The sequence below is a fragment of the Bos grunniens genome, chromosome 28, assembly GCF_055505025.1.
Source record: "Bos grunniens cultivar Pamir isolate PY7600 chromosome 28, Bosgru_T2T1.0, whole genome shotgun sequence".
NCBI lineage: Eukaryota > Metazoa > Chordata > Mammalia > Artiodactyla > Bovidae > Bos > Bos grunniens.
Window position 1 is genome coordinate 13431114 of NC_141192.1, and position 22789 is coordinate 13453902.

The following is a 22789-nucleotide window of genomic DNA, read 5'->3' on the forward strand; positions in this document are numbered from 1 at the left end:
CTGTACATTTTAAACAGTGCCCCAGTGACCTTGCTTTGTCTCATCCAGAATATATCTCCAGCACAGCCAATGCACCTTGTAATCACATATTGACACTTGAGTCACACGAGGGGATTTTCTTGTTGATTGCTGCCTGTGGGTCACCTTTCTACCCAGGTTTAGTCCTCTACCCTAACCCTATAACACCCTCTGCCCAACCCATCCCTGGGGTCAAGTGAACTGTGCTCCTTAGTAAGAAGAAAACCTTCACTGATGTAGTATTCTCAGGTCCGGAGAGTGTGGGAGTGGGTCTGGCCTGTTTGGGAGTAAATATGGGCTATGAAATCCCAGAAGGAATTTGACAGAGGACCCCCATGACTTTCCCTTCTTCTTCAATTTCTTGCTTACCTTGGCTGACAAGAGATCGTGCTTTCAACTATCAGTGACAAGGCTGATATTTTTATTTGACTGAGGAAAGTCATCCTTGTGCCCTTTTAATACCTCTTTGATCAGACCATGAGGATGTCAGGGATGTATTAAACCTCCGACCGAGGGCCCAGAGCTGGTTGCCCAGTGTTCTGATGAGTGGCATTGAGGGCTGTTCTCGAAAATGCAAGCAGGGAGGGCAGACATGGTGTGTCACGTCAGCAAACCCTCTCCCAGCTCCTTTTCAAATAAAAGTTTATGAAAAGAAGCACTAACTCAAATTGCAGAATCCTGTGTTTGAAGTAAATGGTCTTGCAACAAACATTTCCGTCTATGAATGTCTAAACCTTTCAGAAGATTAAAGGAAATTAGTGCTGGCGTGTTTCATTAATTTGGCACCGTGGTGGAGGAAATGTGGTCCTCATTTCACTTGGGTGGATTATGAAATGTGTCAGTTTTTCCATTCTCTCTCTCCAGGGCATTTTTTTACTGCAAGGCCTGTCATGATGACATCACGGATCCCAAAAGGATAAAAAAATGCGGCTGCAAACGGCGTAAGTAGTGTTTCTTTCCCCTCCCCTCCCTCTCTCCTTCCTCTTTCCCCCCAATTCATTTCCCTTCTCCTTTCCTTTTTAAAGAAACACTAAACATCAAGAGAGTTCTTGAATATGTTTATGTTTCACCCCACAGTTTAAAGAGACATGAAATACATTCTCGTCCTCACTTGATCAGAGCAGAGGATGGAAAATCGCCACCATCAACACCTCGGTGTGAGCCTCACGCCTAATCCCCACTTCTTGACTCTAAAGGGATGCCTAGGTAGCTGTGTCCATCAAACACAGTAAATGCGATCTAGGTTTGAGACGGCGGGCAGCCGAGGCCCTGGAGGAGGGAGCGTTTTCGCATGGTGATTTTCAGTGGACTAGGGGCTGTCAAGTGTAAAGGTGGCTGTGCTAGGGCTGAAGGGAAACTGAGTCTGAGGGTTTGGGAGATGACTCTCTTTCCACTTGGGATCCTTGCTGGATTGGTTACCAGAGGTCAGAGTTTTCAGTTGCGATACCCTCAGACTGGCCTAAGGGAAGAACTTGGTCATCATCACCACTGGACTTTACATACCATTGCCTGGTGACCAAACCTCAAACACCACTGCTCTTCGAGATGGGTTAGGTTGGGCTCGACAGCTGCTGGCCTATCTTGTCTCAAACTCCTTACAAAGCAGCCAGTGGGACTTCTTGAGGATATGGTAAATCAGGAATGGTGGATGGTGAACTCTTGACCTAAAGCATTAGGACATCAAGTAAAGCTTGCAGTCATTACGTTGCATTGTCTAGTAGAAGTTGTTCACAACCCTGGAGAAAACAGTAATAGTGATTCCTTCCTTCCCGTGGTGTTTTTCATGTTTCTTGAGCTCTTTACGATCATTATTATCTTTGATCTTCAGCATAACCTTGCGTAGTTGTCAGCGGGTATGATTAATCTCATTTTACAGAAAGAGGAAAGTGAGGCACCAAGTTTAGTGGGAGGATGAGATTGATGAGATCACACAGATCCGACAGACAGGGGTTCAGGCTCAGCTGAAGACTCCTCTTGATGCTGTTCCCTAGTCTTTTTAGTAAGAGAGAAGGGCAAGGTGAGTGATCTTGGATCTGCAGAGTAAGAACCCAATGATAAAAGGTCACCCACAAAATACTTTTTCACAAGCACACACATGGGCTTGTGTCAGTCTTGTGGCAAATGCTCATGGGAAGCACTCTCTGTCTAGAGAAGTTTCTTCAGAAATATTCTAGGGCTGATTCACAAGCCTGGGGCAGCTTTGCTCCACGGACTTAACACATGGTCTGCTTTACCCATCTCTGAGACCTCACCATGCAGAGTATCCATACCTCTAACTTCTTGGGGCCTAAGAATGCTCTAATTCTGGCAGCCTACCAGGAAGAGCATCTAAAATCCTGTAAAGACGCAGAACAAACTCACTTCTCATCCAGTCCCCCACACTCCATAACTCAAAAGGCCCTTCTCACTGGGCAGTGCACCCACTCAGCTCAGCTCGGTTGGTTGGAAACATAGAAACAGAGCTCAGTTGACCAGGCATCGCCTGGATCACTTCCATCAGAAGGAATACAACATCCAAAGGCAGAAGTACATGGGAGAGAAACAAGTATGATAGGATGAACCCTTGTCAGAAAACCCTTGTAGTGAAGGGGTTTGGGGAATGCAGGAGAGTATTAATGCCAATAACCCTTAACCAGATACTTGCCAGAGAATCTGGCCCCATGGGGTATCAGTGAAATGGCAAGACTCCCTTCACTTGTTGGTCAGTCATTCACATGTGTTTGAGTGCCTTCTTTGTGCAAGGCACTACTCTTGGAGGCAGGGAGGGAGCAGTGAATAAGACAGTCCCTGCCCTCCTGGAGTCTTCACTCTAGTGAATGGAGATAAGCAGTGAGCATAGAAATAATTAAATACCTTCAGAGAGAGACAAGTGCTCTGAAGAGAGAGAAGACTGCCTGAGAGAGTGAGGGATCTTGTAGGGGAATGCTGCTTTAGCCAGAAAGGTCTGGAAGGTGTTCTTTGGGAGATGATGCTGAAGCTGAGATCCAGTCCAGGTAAACAGCATGGGCAGAGGCAGGGATAAGTTGGTTGTGTTTGAGTAAAGGCAGGAAGGCCAATGAGGCTGGTGGGGTTGGGGAGAGGTTGGTAGGAGATGAGGTCAGGCAGGGCCCATGGGAAGAAACTTGGGTTTTAGTCCTATAATAAATACAGCCATTGCAAGAGTTTAAGCAAGTTAATGATATCATCAATTCTTGTTTTAAAGAATCTCCCTGGTGACTAGACAGAGAACAGGCTCTAGGGAGGCGAGAATGGAAATGGCAGGGAATGACTCCTGCTTGGATGCTGACTCCATGTTCCTCACTGGGCACTGACGTGGAACCCAGCAATCAGGTTTTTAAGTCCCTGGAAATGAGAGTTTGGCCTCTAAGATATTTTTCCATCTTGATTCCAGGCAAGCAAGCGGCCACTGACTTTAGCTTCCTCCTGGAGAGAGAGGGACGTAATTGTTTGAAATAATTCTACTCTCATTACCTTTAACATTGGTTCAGCTAGTGAATCGAATGATCTCCCATCCTACAGGGCAGCACTGCTGCTAAGCTGCTAAGTCACTTCAGTCGTGTCCAACTCTGTGGGACCCCATAGACGGCAGTCCACCAGGCTCCCCCATGCCTGGGATTCTCTAGGCAAGAACACTGGAGTGGGTTGCCGTTTCCTTCTACAAAAGGACTGTCCCTGCAGAGCCAAGCAGTGAGATAGGACCTCGCTCCCTCTCTCTGTACCCTTCTCCCCTTCTGGGCCTCATGGAGGCCTTCAGCTGTGAGGCTAATGCTTGCTAACAGTCAGAACTGTTCACATATCATTCTTCCTCATTAAAAGGCCATAGCAGCCTGTGTTACAGAGGGTGGGATGCAGATGCATATGTGAGCAGGGTGGTTAGAATAAAATGAATGATTAAACTTGAACTTCCCTGGGCATGCTGGGCAGGTTAGGAAATTGGGGAAGATAGGGTTGCCAAGAAACTTTTGTTAGAAGGAGCTAGAAGTTTTAATAATGCATGCAAGTCGGGTGGTTTCCTGCCTTTGAACACACATTGCCTGTAACCCTAAATTGGAGAGGGCAGCATGACCCACGCTCCGTTGTCCAAACCTGGTAGGCCAAGTATTAACAATTCATCCTGGAATGATATGTCTCTGGGAGGGCAGAGCTGATGACATCCCTGGATTTTATTGTTTTCTAACCCTCCCCTCCCAACCTCGCTTTTCCCTTTCTAAATCTTCCCATCCCATCCCCAACATCCCCATTCACCTTCATTCAGTCTTAAATGTCTTATGTCATACTACCTGGAGAAATATTGAGTGTGGACATTGTGTTTCTGGAAATTCTGTGGTAGTATAGTTTAACTTTTGCATTTTTTCCCATTTTTTTCATAGTTCTCCATCCAGGAAGAGAGTCAAATTCAGCTGTCTGGCCAAGGAGCAAGTTCTCAGAATCTGCTATTTACTCATTTTCTTTTTCTGTGTAACAAATCCAGTCTAATGATTTCCTTTTTTCTCCCCCAGCTTCTAAAAGTTTGCCAAAAGGTGGACTCCTAGGGGACAAGTCATGTTCTAAATTTGCTGTGTTTTGAAGGGATTTTCTTTAACTTCTAATCATTGACATATTTTTGATTTATTTTTTTTTCTCATTGCTGCCTTGGAATACGGCCCCTACTCTATTTTAACTGCACACTGGTAGTGATATATTGTGAGTAAAACGGGTTCCCAGCAGCCCAGAGTCCAGTTCCCCCTGTCTTTCTCTAGAAGAGATACTTCTTTTATTTTCTGTACAGTTGCAGTTTCTTTTTTTCTTTTGGTATTCATGTTGCATGTAGCAGTAACATCATGCCCCAACTCGGTCTGCAGAGTAGCCTGGAGCTGGAGAACCCTGCGAGCAGGGAACCCCTCTCTGTTCATTCACCTCCCACCCCCTCCATGGCCCCCCCCATGCCCCCTCTGCCAACCTCTTGCCAGCTTCTGGCGTTGTCTTATTTTTCCACTTGAAAATAAGACCTTAACAACAGTGTTTGTCTTGAAGGCCTTGTCTCAGGGACCTTGAGGGGACACTGAGTCGGCTGAGGTAATTACCACTAGCTCTAGAAGCCTCATCAAATGGGGGTCATTGTCATGCTTGCCTTTGATAAATTATACTTGGTCTCCTCTGCTATTAAGCTTGAATTCCTATCCTGAAGGAAACACATATGCTACATATATATTCCCATGTTGTGATATATATATGATATGTACCAGTACTTTATATGTAAAAATGTACATTTTTATATATAAGCATAGAGATATATAGAGAGTGATATATTTATTACACCATACGTGCCTCTCTACACGAAGTAAGTGCTTGAGAGAGAATTAATTGGACACCCAACTTTGGGACTGTAAGTACCTAAATTGCCTTACTGGAGACAAGTATTTCCACAGTGGTAATTATTTTCTATAGTCTGTGAAGTACCTTGCTTTAAAATAAAATTTCTCCCTCAGCAATACCCACTAGGACATACCTAGTTCCTGTATACCTAGACATCTATGCAAGATCTGCTTACTCGTTTAAGGCAGAAAGGGATGGCTCAAAGACTATGTTCCGTTTTATTAATGAGCTGTGTAGAAGCCTGGATGAGTAAATGGAAGTCTTTGAGCCCTAAGTTACTCAAAGAGTTGGACCGTCTCTCCCAGCAAGATGTGGCAGTTGATGATGACCTTTGAGGCCAGCGTTTCCGTGTGAGCCTTGGAACAGTACTGCTTTCCACGGCACCAGCAACAAGCACCCACCTTTACTCGTGTACGAGAGACCCGACCTATAGACCGTTCGGTACAGCAGCCCTGGAATGTGGAGATGTTTCTGCACCTGGTCCTGTCTGACTCCTTTGCAGAAGAAGAAGAAAGTTGGTCATCTGGTTTGGGCTAGTCATTGGAGGGTATGGAACACTCTGTGTACCAACAAAACAAAAGTGACCTTCAATTTGGGGCAAAATTCTGCCAGAATTGGCTCCGTGGCTCCCTTTATCGGCAGAACATCTTGAAAAATGGCTTGAGGACATGGACGGCTTTCCTTCCTGCCAAGCTGCCTACTGTAGCTAGTGGAGGGAAACCATGGTGTCAGTCCGCAAACAAGTCCAGTGCCAAATTCTTCTGTCTTCTCCAGCCACAGTACAGCGTTCAGGGCAGGATCACCCTACTAGCTCAGTGTGCTCTCTGCTGCTGTCATTAACCAGCTTTTTTGTTCCCTTCTTTCCATTGCTGGAAAACTACCTGGGAAGGTCTTTCTCATCCCTCCAGAAGCTAGTTGGAGAATTTCACCAAGTGAAGACATCACTCCCCATTTATAGGACTTGAAAGAATGCTCTCGGATTCCCATCGTTCTATCAAACAAATGCCTCTGTCTTACACCTCAGTGGACTTTTTCTTCCATGGATATTTTGACTTAGAATTTTAGTTGCTGCCGAGCATACAAAGAGCAGCTCTAGAGTTCCGCCTTCAGCAAATAATCCACCCTTCATTGGACTGATTTTAAACATGAAGTTGCAATCTGAATTGAAGAGCAGGTTTTTGTTGTTTTGCTTTTTCTTCCACTCCAGTCTTGCCTCGAATTGCTCCATTTGAAACCTACAGTATTTTTTCCCAGCAGTTGGAAAACTCCACCTGAGCCTTTCAGTCCAGCACTGATTTTCATGCCCCTTCCAGCCCACCCTGGAAATTAAGATTCTACAATTGGAAATTGGCTGACAATTTGGTTGCTGATTCAGGAGGCAGATGGTGTGAGAACGGGATGGAGTCCAACTCCCTCTTCCATTCCAAGCTTGGCTCTGAAGGGCTAACCAGCAGAGAACCTGAACTTGACAACTGACTGTCAGCTTGACACAAGGAAAGAGCAGTAACCAAGCTAATCTATAGCAGCCCCTTCTCTACAGGTTTCCTTTCTCATGATCAAGACCTTTGCATGTATAGGAACAGTTGTCCAAGAGTATGTCTGAGACACCTTCCAGTTTTCAACACTTGAGTAAACAGCTTTGATGATGTCCATGAGGAAAATACTTTTGTCTCTAAAAATAGCACTAGGAAGTCATAATGGAAGTATTGGATGAATATGCACTTCATCGTGGTGAAGGAAAGGACATAAAAGCTTTTTCTCAAATTGTAAAACTGCTAGGACAAAGTTCTTAGAGGAGAAACACCTTTAGACCTAGGGTCTAATTCTTGGCAACCACATAACCTGTTTGCATCTGTGGCACTAGTCCAAGAACAAGAACCTTACGATGTGGGCCAAAAGGAAACGGAGTCTCCAGGGGCTTATATTTCTCTACTTTCCCAGAGTTAAGCCAGCTGATGGGGACAATTAATTGAGCATAAAGTTCTAAGAACGCTGAAATGGAATGACACGTAGCTGCATCACAGACACCTCTCCTCGACACACTCTTGTCTGTTCCCTGTCTCAGGAAGCTATAACAGGGCTCTAAGGAGACTCTAAGTCTCCCTTGGAGTGCAAGGAGATCCAACCGGTCCATTCTAAAGGAGATCAGTCCTGGGTGTTCATTGGAAGGACTGATGATGAAGCTGAAACTCCAGTACTTTGGCCACCTCATGCGAAGAGTTGACTCATTGGAAAAGACTCTGATGCTGGGAGGGATTGGGGGCAGGAGGAGAAGGGGACGACAGAGGGTGAGATGGCTGGATGGCATCACTGACTCGATGGACGTGGAGGGAGTTGGTGATGGACAGGGAGGCCTGGCGTGCTGCAATTCATGGGTCGCAAAGAGTCGGACACGACTGAGCGACTGAACTGACCTGACTGAAGGAGACCCAGCCAGCCGGTGCCGAAGCAGTCCTGCTCTATGGGTCATGACTGCACAGCCCATGCAAGCTGCCACTTTTGACCACTCTAGGACCATGTCCTGGAATCTCTCTCGCTTTCATCCTGGCTCTCCCTTAAAAATCTTCTGTGGATTGGGAGAAGCCGCTGAGTTGAAATGACACTGCAGGGTTCAATTCTTAGAGGCACGCAGCATCTTCACCCAGCTTGGCCGGATGGTCTGTTAACTAGCTGCTCTTCCACACGGATCCACTAGATGTCCTCACAGGTCTACTTAGTGTTACCATTGAGATCCTATGGAAAACTCCCTTTTCTGAGGATGGAGATTGGGGAAGAGAGCATTATGTGACTAGATAAAAAAAGAAAATCAGCAAACACCAGAGGAGAGAGGGCACTCTATGTGGCCAGAGAGTAGATAGGAACCTTAACTTCTGTTTTAAATAAATACTGAAACTTTCACAATTGCCCTTTGAAACCTAACCTTGGGAGTTTTAAGTGGCACTCTGATATCTGAAATTAACCTTCGAACCTACATCAGCTCTAAAAGAGGAAACAATCATGGAGACATGGAAATAAAAAACATCAGTTAATTCTGAACAGCCTCAATTCACTAAAACAAAAACGAAGGATTAGGAAGCAGAGAGAAAGTCGAGGCGGATGAGGACGGTGTTTTCTAAAGTTGGAGATCCATGACTTAATTTTGATAAAATTTTACGGCTTGAAAGTATAATTTTACACACAGAGTATCTACTTCTCCTGGAACGGCTACTACCAGAGGGACACATCCTCATCCATTTTTAATTAAAGAGCCTGTTTGTGACTCATAACATGGCCCAGTGGAAGGTTCTTCCTGGCTGGGACATAACATCCTTCAAGCCCGATGGATCACAGTCACCAGGAGGAGGTCAGAATGGGCCTTCCCTTCTAAGAAAGTGGACCCAGAAGTGTATAGGTGAAGACACCTGATGGGGGATCGGTGAAAATGGACTGTTTCAGAAGTAAAGCAGAAGTGCCAGCCTCCTAACTGGTGGCACCTTGGTCTAGATGCTGTAATTCACAAAGGTTTATCAGCGTGTGGGGCTCAGTCATTTTTAACTGTTTCTGTCTTGTCTTTCAGCCTCTCATTGATCATTCTTGCTGATTTTGTGTGTGTGCGGTGCTGCTTGTTTGTCTCCTGAGATTTCTATTTTGGATTTGGTGTGACTGTAAAACTGATGACTGGGAAGGAATGACAAGAAATAGCATGCTTTCTTTCTTATGCATATGCTGCTTTGGAATGTGAGTGCTGACAATTAACATTTAATCTTCTTATAGCAAAAGTTTTTTTTTTTTTTTTTTTCTTTTTTGATGCTTTGATTACCAGTTTCAGCCTGTTCTTGCATGCTAACACTATGAAATTTTAGAACAATGCATGGTCTCCAGAAGAGCCAACAGTAACAATTGCAAACAGTCCCCGAGAGGCACTGATTTGAAGTTTGTGTTTCCTCCTGAACCCTTATCAAGTAGGAGGTTTCAATCACCCATTATGATGGGTTTACCCCTGACAAAACCGTTTCAAAAGTTATTCCATCCCTTCCTCCCTCCCCTTGTCCTTAAAGACAGTATACATATAAGAACTTTTTTTCCCTATAAATGTGTCAGAGTCTATTACTGTGTATGAACCCAAAATGGCAGTATGAAAACGAAAACCAGGCACTGTTGCTAATGAGAAGCATAGCATTTCAGAGTTTGATGGGCTTCTCTTCTGCTACAGCATTTGATTAAAATTTTTTTCAAAACAATTTATCTACAGCGAAACAAAAAATCATCTTCGTTTCCCTCCTCTGTGTAAATAACAAGTCAATATTTCCAGTAAAAGAACTGAGAAGGCAAAACCAAGCAAGTGGTCTGTGAGTTGGGCACCAGATCTGGATGCATTTAAAATAACTTGATTTTCATGTCTTCCACCAAAGGCTGTTTTCCCTTTCTTGACTTCAACAACTGCTGTTTGGGGTGTCTGGGCAATCATACCGTGCCTTCTAAATTCTTCTGATTCAAATGCTATAGTGGAATTTTTTTCTTTTTTTTCTTTGCTTTTTTTCTTTGTAAAAGCTAAGCTCAGGAATGACGCATCGAACAGGGCTGGGGCTGCATGGTGATGACCTGAACAGCTGACTAGCTAGGATGCTAACAGAACCTGTCGCTAGAAGTGTGAGCCAAGATCACGGGAATGGAGTTGCTGCTGAAGAGATCTCTCATCCATCTCCCCCAGTGCCTGTTCCTCACAATCATAACGTTCCCCCTGCTTGACAAATAGACTGGATGGCAAGTCATAAAGGTCTTAGAACAGGACTTGACCCATTGGAGAGATTTAAACCTCTCTTCCTGGTGACGGTAACATTCCAAGAGGGCAAAACCACTGGCCATATTTTAAAGTAAGAGTGCAACCATTTCTCCGCTAAGAAAAAAAAATGGAGGAAAAATGACTTTCAAAATGAAAGGTATGGGCACAGGGAATAACACCTCTCCAGTCTAGCTGACTATTTGGCTGTGATGCTTGGAATAAACATGAATTCTTCTCCCATCTTGTGAGAGGAGCAGGCAGGCATGTGCTAAGGATAAGTCATGATGTTTGCCTGCTGTAGCATCAAAATGAGGTACAAAAGGTTCTCATTGTACTGAAATCTAAATTGGCTTGAAGGGTGGAGGTGAAGGGCCTTCAGAACTAGAACAGTGGGGTCCAACAAGTTTTGTAGGTCAGCACTCAAGTTGGATTCCCAGGCAGTGCAGAACCTATGATAGTGGCTTAAGACAAGCTCTCAAGGCCTCATGCAGATCTCAGTAAGATATTTTACATGGGATCTATTCTCTTGTCTCATGTTTTGTAATTTCTCCTCTATGCTGGCCAGTATTTTCTGTATAGGAAAAAATTATTGTTAACCAATAACCCTATAACTTTCTGAATTTTTGGTGGGTGGGGAGAGAAAAGCAGATGCGATTTTCATTCTCTGAGCTGTAAGCAGAAAATACACCCGTGAGGAGCTTAGTGCATTCCAACAGACCAACATCTCATATGCTTCTGGTGATTTCTTATTTGTGAAATGCTTTTAATGTCAAATATGCAGCGTTCGCCTTGAGTAGCTGCATTTCTTACATGGACAGATTTGGATATTTGTTCTGTCAAGAGTAAATTTAAATTCCTGTAGGCATCATGTAAACTCACTCTGGGGAAGTTCAACAGAGGCATCCTCAGATTCGATATTAACATGTAATCGTTTCACATCTAATTTGATGAAAGCTTATCCCAGCCTCTGCCTAATGCCCAGAAATGGATGGAAATTAGAAAGCCTACATATTAGATATTCTTGCATCTTGCAAAAAAAACCCCACAACATTTATTGTACCCAATAAGGAATTAATTAATTGGCTGTGTGTATATTGTGTCCTGTATTCATCGTGCCAGGGGAAAAAAAATGTTGGTTGTGTTTTTGCTGTCTCTAACGTGTGTTGCTTCTTATCCAACAACACTGTTGTCATCAGCCATGCCTTTTCTGTGGTCACTTGCTTTACATAGGGGAGAAAAATAATACGCAGCAGCCTTGGAGGACTCTACAGGCCACTGATGCTTTCTCTGCTCTTTTCGATGTACAACCAAACTGTTACCAAGAGTCTCTCTGCATTTTATTTTTTCTGGGTCAAGACTGTTAATGTGAACTAAGACCTGTGTTCAATCCCTTCAGCTCCCTTCCAGCTGCCTCGCTGTGTGTGACTTTGCCATTAACTACCGCTCTTCCTCTCCTCCCATCCAACCCCTGTGGTTATAGCCAAGATGTCCATCTACAAGAGAATGAGACGGGCATGTTGTTTTGATTGCGGACGTTCTGAGCGTGACTGCTCGTGCATGTCAGGCCGTGTGCGTGGTAACGTGGACACCCTTGAGAGAGCCTTCCCACTTTCTTCTGTCTCTGTTAGTGATTGCTCCACCACTTTCCGTGCCTGTAAGTTCAACCCCTACACACAGAGTTCCGTATCTGTGCTGTCTGTGGCGTCATCCCCGTCTGGTGTGCCCCGTGGTGCTGTGCTTGCCTCCCACCGCATGTGATGGCGTGTTGCCCTCGCTGCCTGTGTCACTGTGTGTGCTGGGGAGGCTTCCCTCCCTGTTCTGTGAGCTTAACGTTTCTTGTAAGAGCGTGCAGGCTGTGATATTATAATCCAGTGACATTATTCCTCTCTCCTTTAAAGAAATTAATCTGACAGCACATCAAATGCTGAATTGATACAGAGATGCATGGAAATGTATACCTTCCTCTTTGGGGAAAGGCGTCAGACATTGGATTGGGTTGAAAGGAGGTAGGAAAACGATGTAGGGAGAACAAGCCAACTCTGGCATAAAACTGCTCTTAGTGAGCTTAGATACTTTCCAAAATACAGCAGGGTTTCCATGCAGACGGGTTTTTTTTTTCTTTTCTTTCAGTGTCTTCCTAACTTGTATCTTGTTCCTCTAGTACCGGATTGCCTCCTAATGCTCTGAAAAAGAATATTCTGAATCTGCCAACCCTTACAGGCTGGTGGATTCTAGAGTTTTTCCTCCCAATGATGATTCATTCGAAGGATCAGTCCACTACAAACTTCCTTTTCCCCCTGTTTAACTAAGCTGTCTTGTCACAATGGTGATTCTGAATAACAGCAAAAATCATAAGCCAAGAATCTCCCTGGTTTCCTTGTGTCCATTGTGCAGTCCTTGGGGTCAGTCTTTGCCCCCCGCAAGCTCAGAAGGGTTACAGAGTCTCTCGTGGTCTTGTAGTGACAGCTGGCACGTCTGAGTCTCACCACACCCCCGTTCCTCGCCTTCAGCATGGGCTTGGCTGGTGTTTTACTGAAACAGTTCATAGGTGATATTACTGAAAGTTCCAGCTTATTCACTGAGGGTCCTCTTCTAAGGGCAGACGAGGTTGTGGTTTGCATGAGGACTTGGATACCTTCAAGGGTGGCTGTCACCGCATTCGGTAGCATGAACGGTAGAAGCCGATCCTTCCGTCTGTGTTCATCACTTCCTCTTGGAAGCACCCGCCATATTTGTTGGTAATCATATTATCCATTATCTTTTCTTCTAAGTGCCCAGAGCTGGTTCAACTAAATTTTCACCAGCAGCAGTTACTTCATACTGGCACCAGGGGGCGGGGAGGGAAGAGCAGTTCACTCTTGAGAATTTATCCCCATGAGAAGTTAGCTGGCTTACATGCTAGTGTTGAAGGTGAGCCCAGCATGATGTGCTTGTATGGCTGTGACCCATGGGGTGTCCTGGGCCGAGGGAGCCCTCATTTCACTGTACGCATTGGAGTGTGGCAAGCCCGGTGCTGATATTTGAACTCACAGTTGAGGTCTGAGACGTTATTTGTGCTGGGAGTGGTCTTAGGGGCCTTTGGAAAAGTCTGATCTAGGACCAGAGAATCATCATTGTCTCTGGTTTGTGATTCACTGCTCCTTCACAACAGTGCCAAGGGATAGGATTAATTATTTTTACAGTGACACTGAGTAGATGTAGTGTGAGAGAGATTTTGAACTGTCCCAATCACAGTGGCCTAACATCCTCAAAAGGAAATTTCCTTTGAAAATTTTCAGATGCCACAGTCCATGCCCTTACACCATTCTTCTCATCACAGATCTCTCCAGTTCATATGACACCACCACAGTGAGCTGAGTCACAAACATGCAAAGAACCTGTTTGTCTGTGATGTGTGGCAAGACACCAGGTTCAAAGACAGGAGCTGGGGAGGTGGGGTGGTGGAGGGGTGAGCTCTAGTGAGCTCCAGTTTGACCACATCTCTGATTGATGGCAGCAAATGTAAGCACCAGCCCCCTCGGTTACCCACGTAAGGCACGACTTCTATTTTGAAGTAACCACTGGGCTCTAAAACCTTGGCCAGAGATCTAGTGGAGAAAAGGAAGGAGCCACTCAGGCTCTAAACTCAGGCCTGTGGTCATGTCTTGGCACTGGCCGCCTCTACCAATCACAGCAAATCTATGTCCCCTGCTTGAGGCCCATGATGCCTAGTATGTGCAATTTCCATCTTATGCAGGCAAAACCATAATTGGAGGGATTTCTCAGCTCTGCAATTTAATCCAAGTGTTGATGGAGACCAGGAGAAGAATTAAGGGTGGGATTGTCCCATCTACTCAGAAGCATCCCGGGCATGAGATTGTTGTCTTTCTACGTATCCAGCATCAGCCCCACTATTGCGAATGTGGAGCTCTGGGCTGTATGTCGAAGGCGTAACTGGTACTGACAGCTCAGGGGGGAGGTTTGCCTCCTCTGTTTCATCAGCCTCCCCGCCGTCGTCACTCCATCATACAAAAGCAGATTTCATCCATCCCTGTGTGAGTCCACTCACCTTTGACCATTAATAATAAGTTAGAAAAATCCGTTCCAATTTGAACCCCTCCGTGGGCCCACGTAAGCCCTCTTCTCCAATTAAAGGATGTCTATGTCTATGCAGAATTCCGCTGGTAGAGCTCCAATAGCAATCCCCGGGCTCCCCTAGCTAGTGGTGGGGTTGGGTGGTGCCCATTGGACAGGGCTGGTTGCCTCAAAAAGCAGTGGTGAGAGTGGGCTTTTCATTAAATATGAACAGATGTGAGACGTAGAGGGTTTGACAATTAGAAATGGCAGCAGAAGGGCCCTTGCATCAAAGTGAGGTCAGATGGGCGGATCAGATTACTTCTCTTACATTCTTTAGTTGTTCTGAAAATCATCTTGAATTAGTGTCAGCAGAACCATGATGGGTTTTGCCCTTTGTCTTTTATGCCGGGGCTGTATTGTTTCCCAAGACAGTCATTAAAGGTCATTATACTATTATGGAGCTTGCTTTGGTCGCAGTTTCCTAGTTGAGCCAGTGTATTTTGGAGACTCGCTGATTCACTCTTTTGCCTTTCCTCTACCTGTTTTTTTTTTTTTTTTTTTTCTTATAAGGGGAAAGATTTCTGTCTTCAAGGGACATTAAATTGAAATGCAAAGTCCCATTATGTGTTTTCTGAAGTGGGAAAAGAAGTAGCCAGTTCCCAGAGGAGCAGTGATATATTAAAAGTGTTCACACAATTTTAGAAATCTGCCTCCTAACAGCAGGGCCTGCCTGCTCCCCGCACCTCTCCTTGGAGGTGTGGCCCCTTACACATTCCCTGTGTTGTTAAGTCACACACTTTTCTCACAGATGTCTCCTTCTGTTGAACTCATGAGATGTCTGTGAACACTGTGCTGACAAAAAGATTTGCAGAGAAGGAGGAGTTCTTTACAAAAGACCTAACAAGCAATGTCAGAAAAGTTAGACAAGGGGTGACCAGTAAGGATGCATCACAAGGCTATTCTGTCTATTTTTGGCAGGAATGAACCATGCAATATGGTAGGTTAGAATTGGTGTGCATCATTTTGGGATCATTCTGATTCTGTTTCTACTTTGCCTGATCCTAAATAAAAGTACCAGCTATCTTAAAAGATGCTCAGATAGTATGGGCCTCAGACTTTTCACAAGTAGCTATGTTCTAGTACTCTCAAACACACACACACACATACACACACACACACACATATGACTGACAGTATCCACACACACACATAAATATAGATTGAAGTTCTAATCGGTTCCACTTCTCTTCCATATAATTTTGTAAAATAGTGTCTTTTCTCTGTTTAGAATTTATTCTTGTTATTTCAGCCTGGCCTGATATTTGATTGTAAAGTCTAATATAAAGGGGACAATCCAAATTATGATACAGTGACAACATAAGACCCTATTGATTCAGACCTGCTGAGGTCTGCCTGACATGGTGCTGGCCTCAAGCCATCAGTAACCCTGGCATGAACAAATTAATCATGAGCTCGAAGAGAAATAGATCTTTCGACTTGCACACGGAAATAGATTCAGCTAAAGGACATGTATGATCACTCACACTAGCCTTTCAATTTACTAATAGTTTAAGCCTGCACAATTACATACACCCACTTGTGCATTGCTGTAGCTAATTTTAAATGGTGCACAACTTTTCTTTTGGGTGTAAATATAATACAAGGAGGCATTCAACTCTAATGGTTTGGTCAAGAGAAGTCCAATACGATTAGGTTGACGGGAGAAATACCAAGATCAGTTTAGTGTAATCTTGAGTCTTGTGAGATAATAAACAAAAATCAGCTTATCCCAAGTAGCCTTTGGTTTGTACAGGCAGAGGATTAATGTTGTCAGTAGAACTAAAGTCACTCGACTGCACTAATGACATTTTGAAGTATATAAAATCAGATACTAGGGCAGGGGTGCAAATAGCTCCAGAACAGTGTCTGTAATAGGACTCTATGCTGACAGTCACCAATGCCTGTTGCAGGGAGATTTAATGTAATAAGCTGCCTTTAAAAACCAACAGCACATAATTATCTCAGTCCTTTTCTGTAGGTATAGTTTTGGGTGACTTCCTCGAGCTCCCCAATCCTAAATTTTGTTTATTTTTGTTTATTTGTTTCTGGACCTTGAAACCAAAGGCTTTTTCTTCCCATGACCACCGTCAGTGGTAGAAAGAAAAAGGATAGTCAAAGCACACTCAGCCCAAATCGATCTAAATCATGGTTTGCCCTGTATTTTTTAAAACCCATTAATTCTGGATCTGCAGTATCTCCCATTTGTTCATGCTTGCTGGTGGAATCTCTCTTTCTCCCTTATCCCTCCCTCCCTCCCCAGTGTCCGTTTACAGCTACAAATACTACAGCAACCTTTGGCAGCTGCCCTACCTCTTTAGGCTTGGCCCATGTGCCCTGATTTGGCCAGTTGCACTTCATCACAGGAAGGGAAAAACAGGAAAGCAACTCAACCTGGGAAACCATTTAATCATTCCACGCGTAATGGACCTCAATGGGAATCTTAGGGCACTTTTGTTGGTAGAAGGCAAGACTGCAGAAGCCCACATCTGTCCCTGGATTTTCTGGTAGCCACATTCAGCAGCAGGGTGACACAATATATTCTTTCCTACAGTGGGCAGCTCACTGTAAGACAATTTGCACTTCGTAAGACAACCATCATGTTTCGGCAAAGTTTCCTTTGAAATGAACCCTTTTAATTGTCCATCTCTAAGGACATCTCTATACAAATCATGTTTTTATTCATAATAAATAACTGCTTTTTCTATTATGACACAGGTCTAGTGAAAGCAACTGACTTGCATTTGGGGACCGTGACGTGCTCTCCTCTTTCTCTCAAAAATAGTACCATTGAATTCTTCAAGATAAATATGCTGTGAAAAGACACTGCATGTAGATGAAAGAGGAAGGGAACAGTAGGCAAACAGCAGCCAACTTTTTAAAAGAAATCCTTTGAAACAGAGCTGGGAGACAGGAAGTACAATAGTCAGATTGAGGAGAGGAGAGGGAGCTTTGTGTGCATCCCTGTCTGTGGGACACCCTGCTTCCCAGGCATATGATTCCTTAATAAGGGACTGGGCTCTTCAAGGACAAACCGGAAAAAGCGTTGGCATGCCACGAGGAAGCTAAACAGAAGTCCTTATGCAAGGTGACATGGAAATTATGTTTGCATTTTTATTTCAGAACAGTGGCCAGTTGTCACCATACTCGCCCTGACAGCTCCTACCACCAGGCAGGGGACCCTGCCTCTTACCTCCATGGTGGAGGGCAGATGTGGCCAGTTGGCTCGCCATCTCCCCCCTCCTCCCCTATAGCAGGCGACAGATGCCAGGGCCAGCCTGCCTTTCACTTGAGCTTTCTTGTCAAGGCTGTGCCTTGAGCCCAAATCCTGACCTTTACTGTATGAAATAAAGTCCTGATGAACAAGCAGAGGTTTGAATTAGAGCAGGCTTGGAGCAAATGTCAAGTCCATCTCTGCCTCCCTTCTCCACCTGCACCAGGAGCCTGGATTAGACCCAGGCTGGAGTTTGCAGTGCCTTAGGCTTTTATGGGTCTGGGGAGACATAACTTATTAACAAAGAGTTATTAAATTTTTATCAATTTTACAACACAATGTAAATGCCTCCTATGAATCTACATTGTATTCATTATCATTTAAAACGTTAATTAAGTCAAAGTTGCATTTAATTTCTCTCTAAATGGGCCTCTGGGAAGAGGCTTTTAGAAACATCTGTGGGAGCGTGTGGCTCGTGGAGACAGGGAATCCCCCAGCCCGCATTCAGGACAGCCCCCTGAGTTGATTGCTATCGCGTGTCTGTGGCTAATTTGTTGTGATGCGATGAGGCATTGTCTTGAATTAACATCAGACTGAGGATGGTGTAAAGCCACTGGAGAGAGGCTTGCAGGGCGGCGGCCCAGGCTACACTGCATCCTCCCTGCAAATCCCATCCAGACGGAAATGAGCAGTTGATCTGAGCGCTCTGGTCTCAATCAGGCTTTGGGACCTTCTCTTCTCATATGGTGCCCATCATGTCAGTTGGATGCTTCTCTGATCTGAGATGGACATTTGTCATCTGGCCCAACAGATTTAGGACATTTGCCAGCATGCTTATAGGAAAGTTCTCAGCGTTTGGGATCTCTTTGATTCGCGTTTAAGCCTACAAGCGATGAAGCGCGGAACGACATAATGGGAACTGTTTTCAGAATAGAGTGGATGTAGAGAGTACACACAGGTCATACTCATTGGTGAGGAGGGAAGAAGGGCTACTAAAATTTGCTGGAAAATCACTTTCCCCTTTTGAAGCAAGGTTGGCACCTCTTAGTGTATATATCTTGCATCATCTAGGACCCAAGGCTTGTTTATGTAGCAGTGCTGGGAAATGGCCAGTTGCTTAACTTGGATTCACGTTAAGACTGGCCTTAGTATAATATCTGCTCTTACTATATACTTCAGTCATGTCTGTTTGTGACCTGTGGCCTGTAGCCCGCCAGGCTCCTTTTTCCATGGGATTCTCCAGAGAGAATACTGGAGTGGGTTGTCATGCCCGCCTCCAGGGAATCTTCCCGACCCAGGGATCAAACCCACATTTCTTACAGCACCTGCATTGGCAGGCAGGTTCTTTACCACTGAGCTACCAGGGAGGCTCTTACTATGTGCAAGGGACTCTGCTAACACTGCAGGGGGTGTGTGTATACATGTGTGTTTGTTGTTGTTAAATTGAACACCCATGTAGCGTTTTCTGCATTGCAGGTGCTATTCTGTGCCCTTTACAAATATTATTTAATCTTTACCATGAGGTAGTAATCTTTATTTTCAGTTGAAGCAATTGTAAATGACACATTTGTGCATTGACAGGTGTGGCAACTGAGGCACAGAGAGGTTAAGAGATTGCCAGGAGCCACACAGTGAGTCAGTGGTGGGGCTGGATTTGAGGTCAGGCTGGATGGTTAGTTCTGCAGCCTTTAGCAGATTGACTTACTGAAGAAGATGGATAGGTCAGTCTGTCTCCAAGGAAGGGGAAGAAAGACGAGGGTTCCAGTCCTGAGAGCTGGAGATAATGTGGGGATTATTGTGAGAGAGGGAGGGCAGGCCTGGAGGCCACCTCCTATTGGTCAGCTGAGGAAAGGTTCCACAGGACGGAGCAGTTCAGATGTGCTTTGGGGAATGGGAGGCAGAGAGTGTCCTGCCTCATAGCATGAGAGAGGGTGTGGCAGCAGAGGATGGTGGCCGGTGCCTCCCAACAGCTGGCCACCCAGTTTGGCTAGAGCTTGAGACCTGTGCCTGGGAGTGCCAGCAGAAGAGCCTTGAAGGGTGAGTTGTTGTTCAGTTGCTCAGTCTTGTCTGACTCCTTGTGACTCGATGAACTGCAGCACACCGGGCTTCCCTGTTCATCACTATCTCCTAGAGTTTGCTCAGACTGATGTCCATTGAGTCAATGCTGCCATCCAGCCATCTCATCCTCTGTCACCCCCTTCTCCTCCTGCCTTCAATCCTTCCCAGCATCAGGGTCTTTTCCAGTGAGTCCGCTCCTCACATCAGATGGCCAAAGTATTGAAGCTTCAGCATCAGTCCTTCCAGTGAATATTCAGTGTTGATTTTCTCTAGGATTGACTGGTTTGATCTCCTTGCTGTCCAAGGGACTCTGAAGAGTCTTCTTCAGCACCACAGATCAAAAGCATCAATTCTTCAGTGCTTAGCCTTCTTTATGGTCCAACTCTCACATCTGTCCATGACTACTGGAAAAATCACAGGTTGAGTAGGGCCCTCTTATTAGCATAAAAAGCATTCTAGGTATTTGCTAGGGGAATGGGCCATAGAGGCTTTGTCTTGGGAAGACCTCCATGGCAGGCATGGAAGGAAGGACTGCACCTGAGGAGGTCCTGAGTAACCCCGCTGTGAGAGTGAAGAAGACCAGCGAGTTGGGGCTATGCCAGGAGGAGGAGGGAGCAAGCTCCCCTCAGAAGCCCAAAGAAGGAAGACTCCATCTAACAGCCTCTAGGACTCGCAGCTGAAGCACATTATCCGGATACAATTCCAAGAAATTAAATCCTTTTAAAAGAAACTTGAATTAATGGCAGTGAAGTGGCTGAATTCCATTAGTTAAATTTCTTGAGCTTAATTCTCCCCAGGTGACCCAGCAGTCATTGTGATTCCGACTGGGGCTCTGTGAAGTCGTCTTCTAGGGAATTTCCTGAAGTCATGGCTGGGAAAGAAGAGGGCAGCAGAGGATGAGATGGTTAGATAGGATCACTGACTCAATGGATATGAGTTTGAGCAAACTCCAGGAGATAGTGAAGGACAGGGAAGCCTGGCATACTGCAGTCCATGGGGTTGCAAAGAGACACCACTTAGTGACTGGACAACAATAACAACAATACGGCTGGGACTAGAGACCTACTGGGTTGCCTCCACTGCCCTTGGTCTTGGGGACCCACTCCATCAATTTTCTTTTTTGAATCAGTATTTCTTTTTCCTCCCTGACCAGCCTCCCATTTTCCAGCAAGACCCACATCTTGAGTGTGTTGATGGGGATAGAGCCAGGCATCTCTGAATCACTGGCATGAATGGCCTTGACCCAGGCTGAGCAGCAGAAACAAAACCAAGGAGGGCCACCAGCGGGGCATGTGACCAGCCTGAGGGTCGTGGCTCAAGCTGCCTGCAGTGGCTTCAGTTAGAGCTCCTGGGGATTCTTTTTTAAAATCCCTGTGTATGGCAAGGCGACTTTCTCCTCCCATCTTTTTCAGAAAGACAGAACATCTCCTTCCATCTATGGAGGGAAGAAAATAATCAAGTGCTTCATGTCCCATTCACTGAGAATCCACCGTTGTTTCCAACCACTTATCCAACTCCAGTGGAAATACAAAACACATTTCCTGTGAAGTATGGCCACAAACAATCCGAGGAAGTCATGTGGCATTTCTAAGTACCATGGTGCAATTTTATCTTCTTTTTCATTTCTCAGTGCACATGAATTTGATCTGAGTTCACTGTGTCTGTATGTGAGCATCCAGGACTGGAGGATTTATGCACCCCTTCAAGCCCAAAAGGTGGTTGAAACAGCACAGAAAAGCACACGGATCCTGAGCTCTCAAGCAGTGGTAGAGCATGCATGCTGAAAATGCCATGTTCTCAGAGGTCTACTCCTAAACCAACATTTTTCTTTTTTGGGCCATGCTACATGACTGATGGGATCTTAGTTCCCTGACCAGGGGATCTTGAGCCTGCACCCCCTGCAGTGGGAGTGCAAAGTCTTAGCCACTGGGTGCTCCATCATGTTGAATTACTTAGATAATCAAGGCATCATCCATCCTCACATTTGCTTACCAAAATTTTGCTTCTCCAGCCAAACATTTTTTCAAAGAGAATCTGAATGGACAGAAACAAGTTCAGCGTTGTCAGAGCCACACAGTTGAAATTTCAGATAGCATCAAAAAGGCTTTTTGATAAATAGTGCCTCGTTTGCAGAGAGCTTCTAGACAAACCCCTAGATTTTTGTTCTGAGGAGGCATTCTTCTGATGTCTAGCTCAGATGAGCTGGGGAAAAAGGGTCTGGAGATTCCAAAGTGGCCTTCCTTCTCTGATCATGTCATCTGGTCATCCATAGGAGGAGCTACCCTCGCACCACCAAGGGAAATAGCAAAAGGAAAACTCTTCCAACCTCTTCTCATAAAACGGAAAGTCCTGGTTTTATCCCGTTCTGTAGGATAGGATGAGCACCACCAAATACTCCTAAAGCTAAAGAGAAAACCCTGTGCACGAAGTGCAAGCTTTTGAGGCAGGTCTGCGTCAGGGACGATCAGCTACACTGAAAGACTTAGAAGTGAAGTGAGAAAGACTGCTCCTCGGAGCTGGAGCCACATAAGATGGTACCTACAGGGGCGCTCTGCAGACCACCAAGCAAGGGCTGTCTTCTGGGAGTGGAGCCGACTGCTTGCCTGAATGTGATCTCCATTCGAGCCCTTGCCAGCTTTCTGGGCTGGAGCCAGTTGGATTGCCACTCAGTCAAGAAAAGACCTGGGGGACTGCCTGCCTTCCCTCCAGGGCCAGAAATATACTACACTCGCATTCTTGGCTGGGCTTTGTGTTTTGGCAAGAATACCTGAATAGGAGATGGCCTGAAGGGTTCCAGTTCAGTAAATATTTGATGAATGAATGAATGAAGGATTCTCAGCCATCAGCTAAAGGAATAGAAGGTCTGCCAGAAACCAGATGGCCCCAGATCTGTGAAGTTTCCTAAAACTTTCTAAGCCGCTTACAATATAGTATGTACATCTGTACAGATACAGGTATACAGATGTAATGCATGTGTGTGTACAAGAAGATTCAGAGGGAATAATACAGCAAGAAAAAGAAAAACTAGGACATAACTGAAGGATCTTGAAAAATCATCAGCTAGGAGTTACAATCCATATTCTTTGTGAAAGTTCAATACTGGGAAAGAAGATCTAGAAACAAATACCAAAAAATAAAATAAAATAAAATCACAGTAGACAAAAACCACCAGTGTTTCAAATGAGGAAAGACAGGGATACCACCATACAAAGTACGCTCATGTATGTAGTGTGTTTGTCCCAGAAAATCAAGGACTTGTGGTATTTGCA

General features: G+C 45.0%; 1 protein-coding gene across 19 annotated transcripts in view; it reads left to right on the forward strand.

The window, feature by feature from the left end:
- KCNMA1 (potassium calcium-activated channel subfamily M alpha 1) overlaps positions 1-22789 on the forward strand; it is a 779939-nt gene that overhangs the window by 622090 nt on the left and 135060 nt on the right. For 15 of the 19 annotated variants that reach the window (XR_015156775.1, XR_015156776.1, XM_086381826.1 and 12 more), the window contains one exon: positions 883-959. Coding sequence is in view for 17 of the 19 variants with exons in the window: in XM_086381826.1 (XP_086237952.1) it covers positions 883-959 (77 nt within the window). In the remaining 2 variants the exon portion in view is untranslated. Of the gene's footprint in view, positions 1-882; positions 960-11615; positions 11790-22789 lie in introns of all 19 variants that reach the window. The other 4 variants (XM_086381835.1, XM_086381840.1, XM_086381837.1 and 1 more) reach the window with 1 other exon arrangement.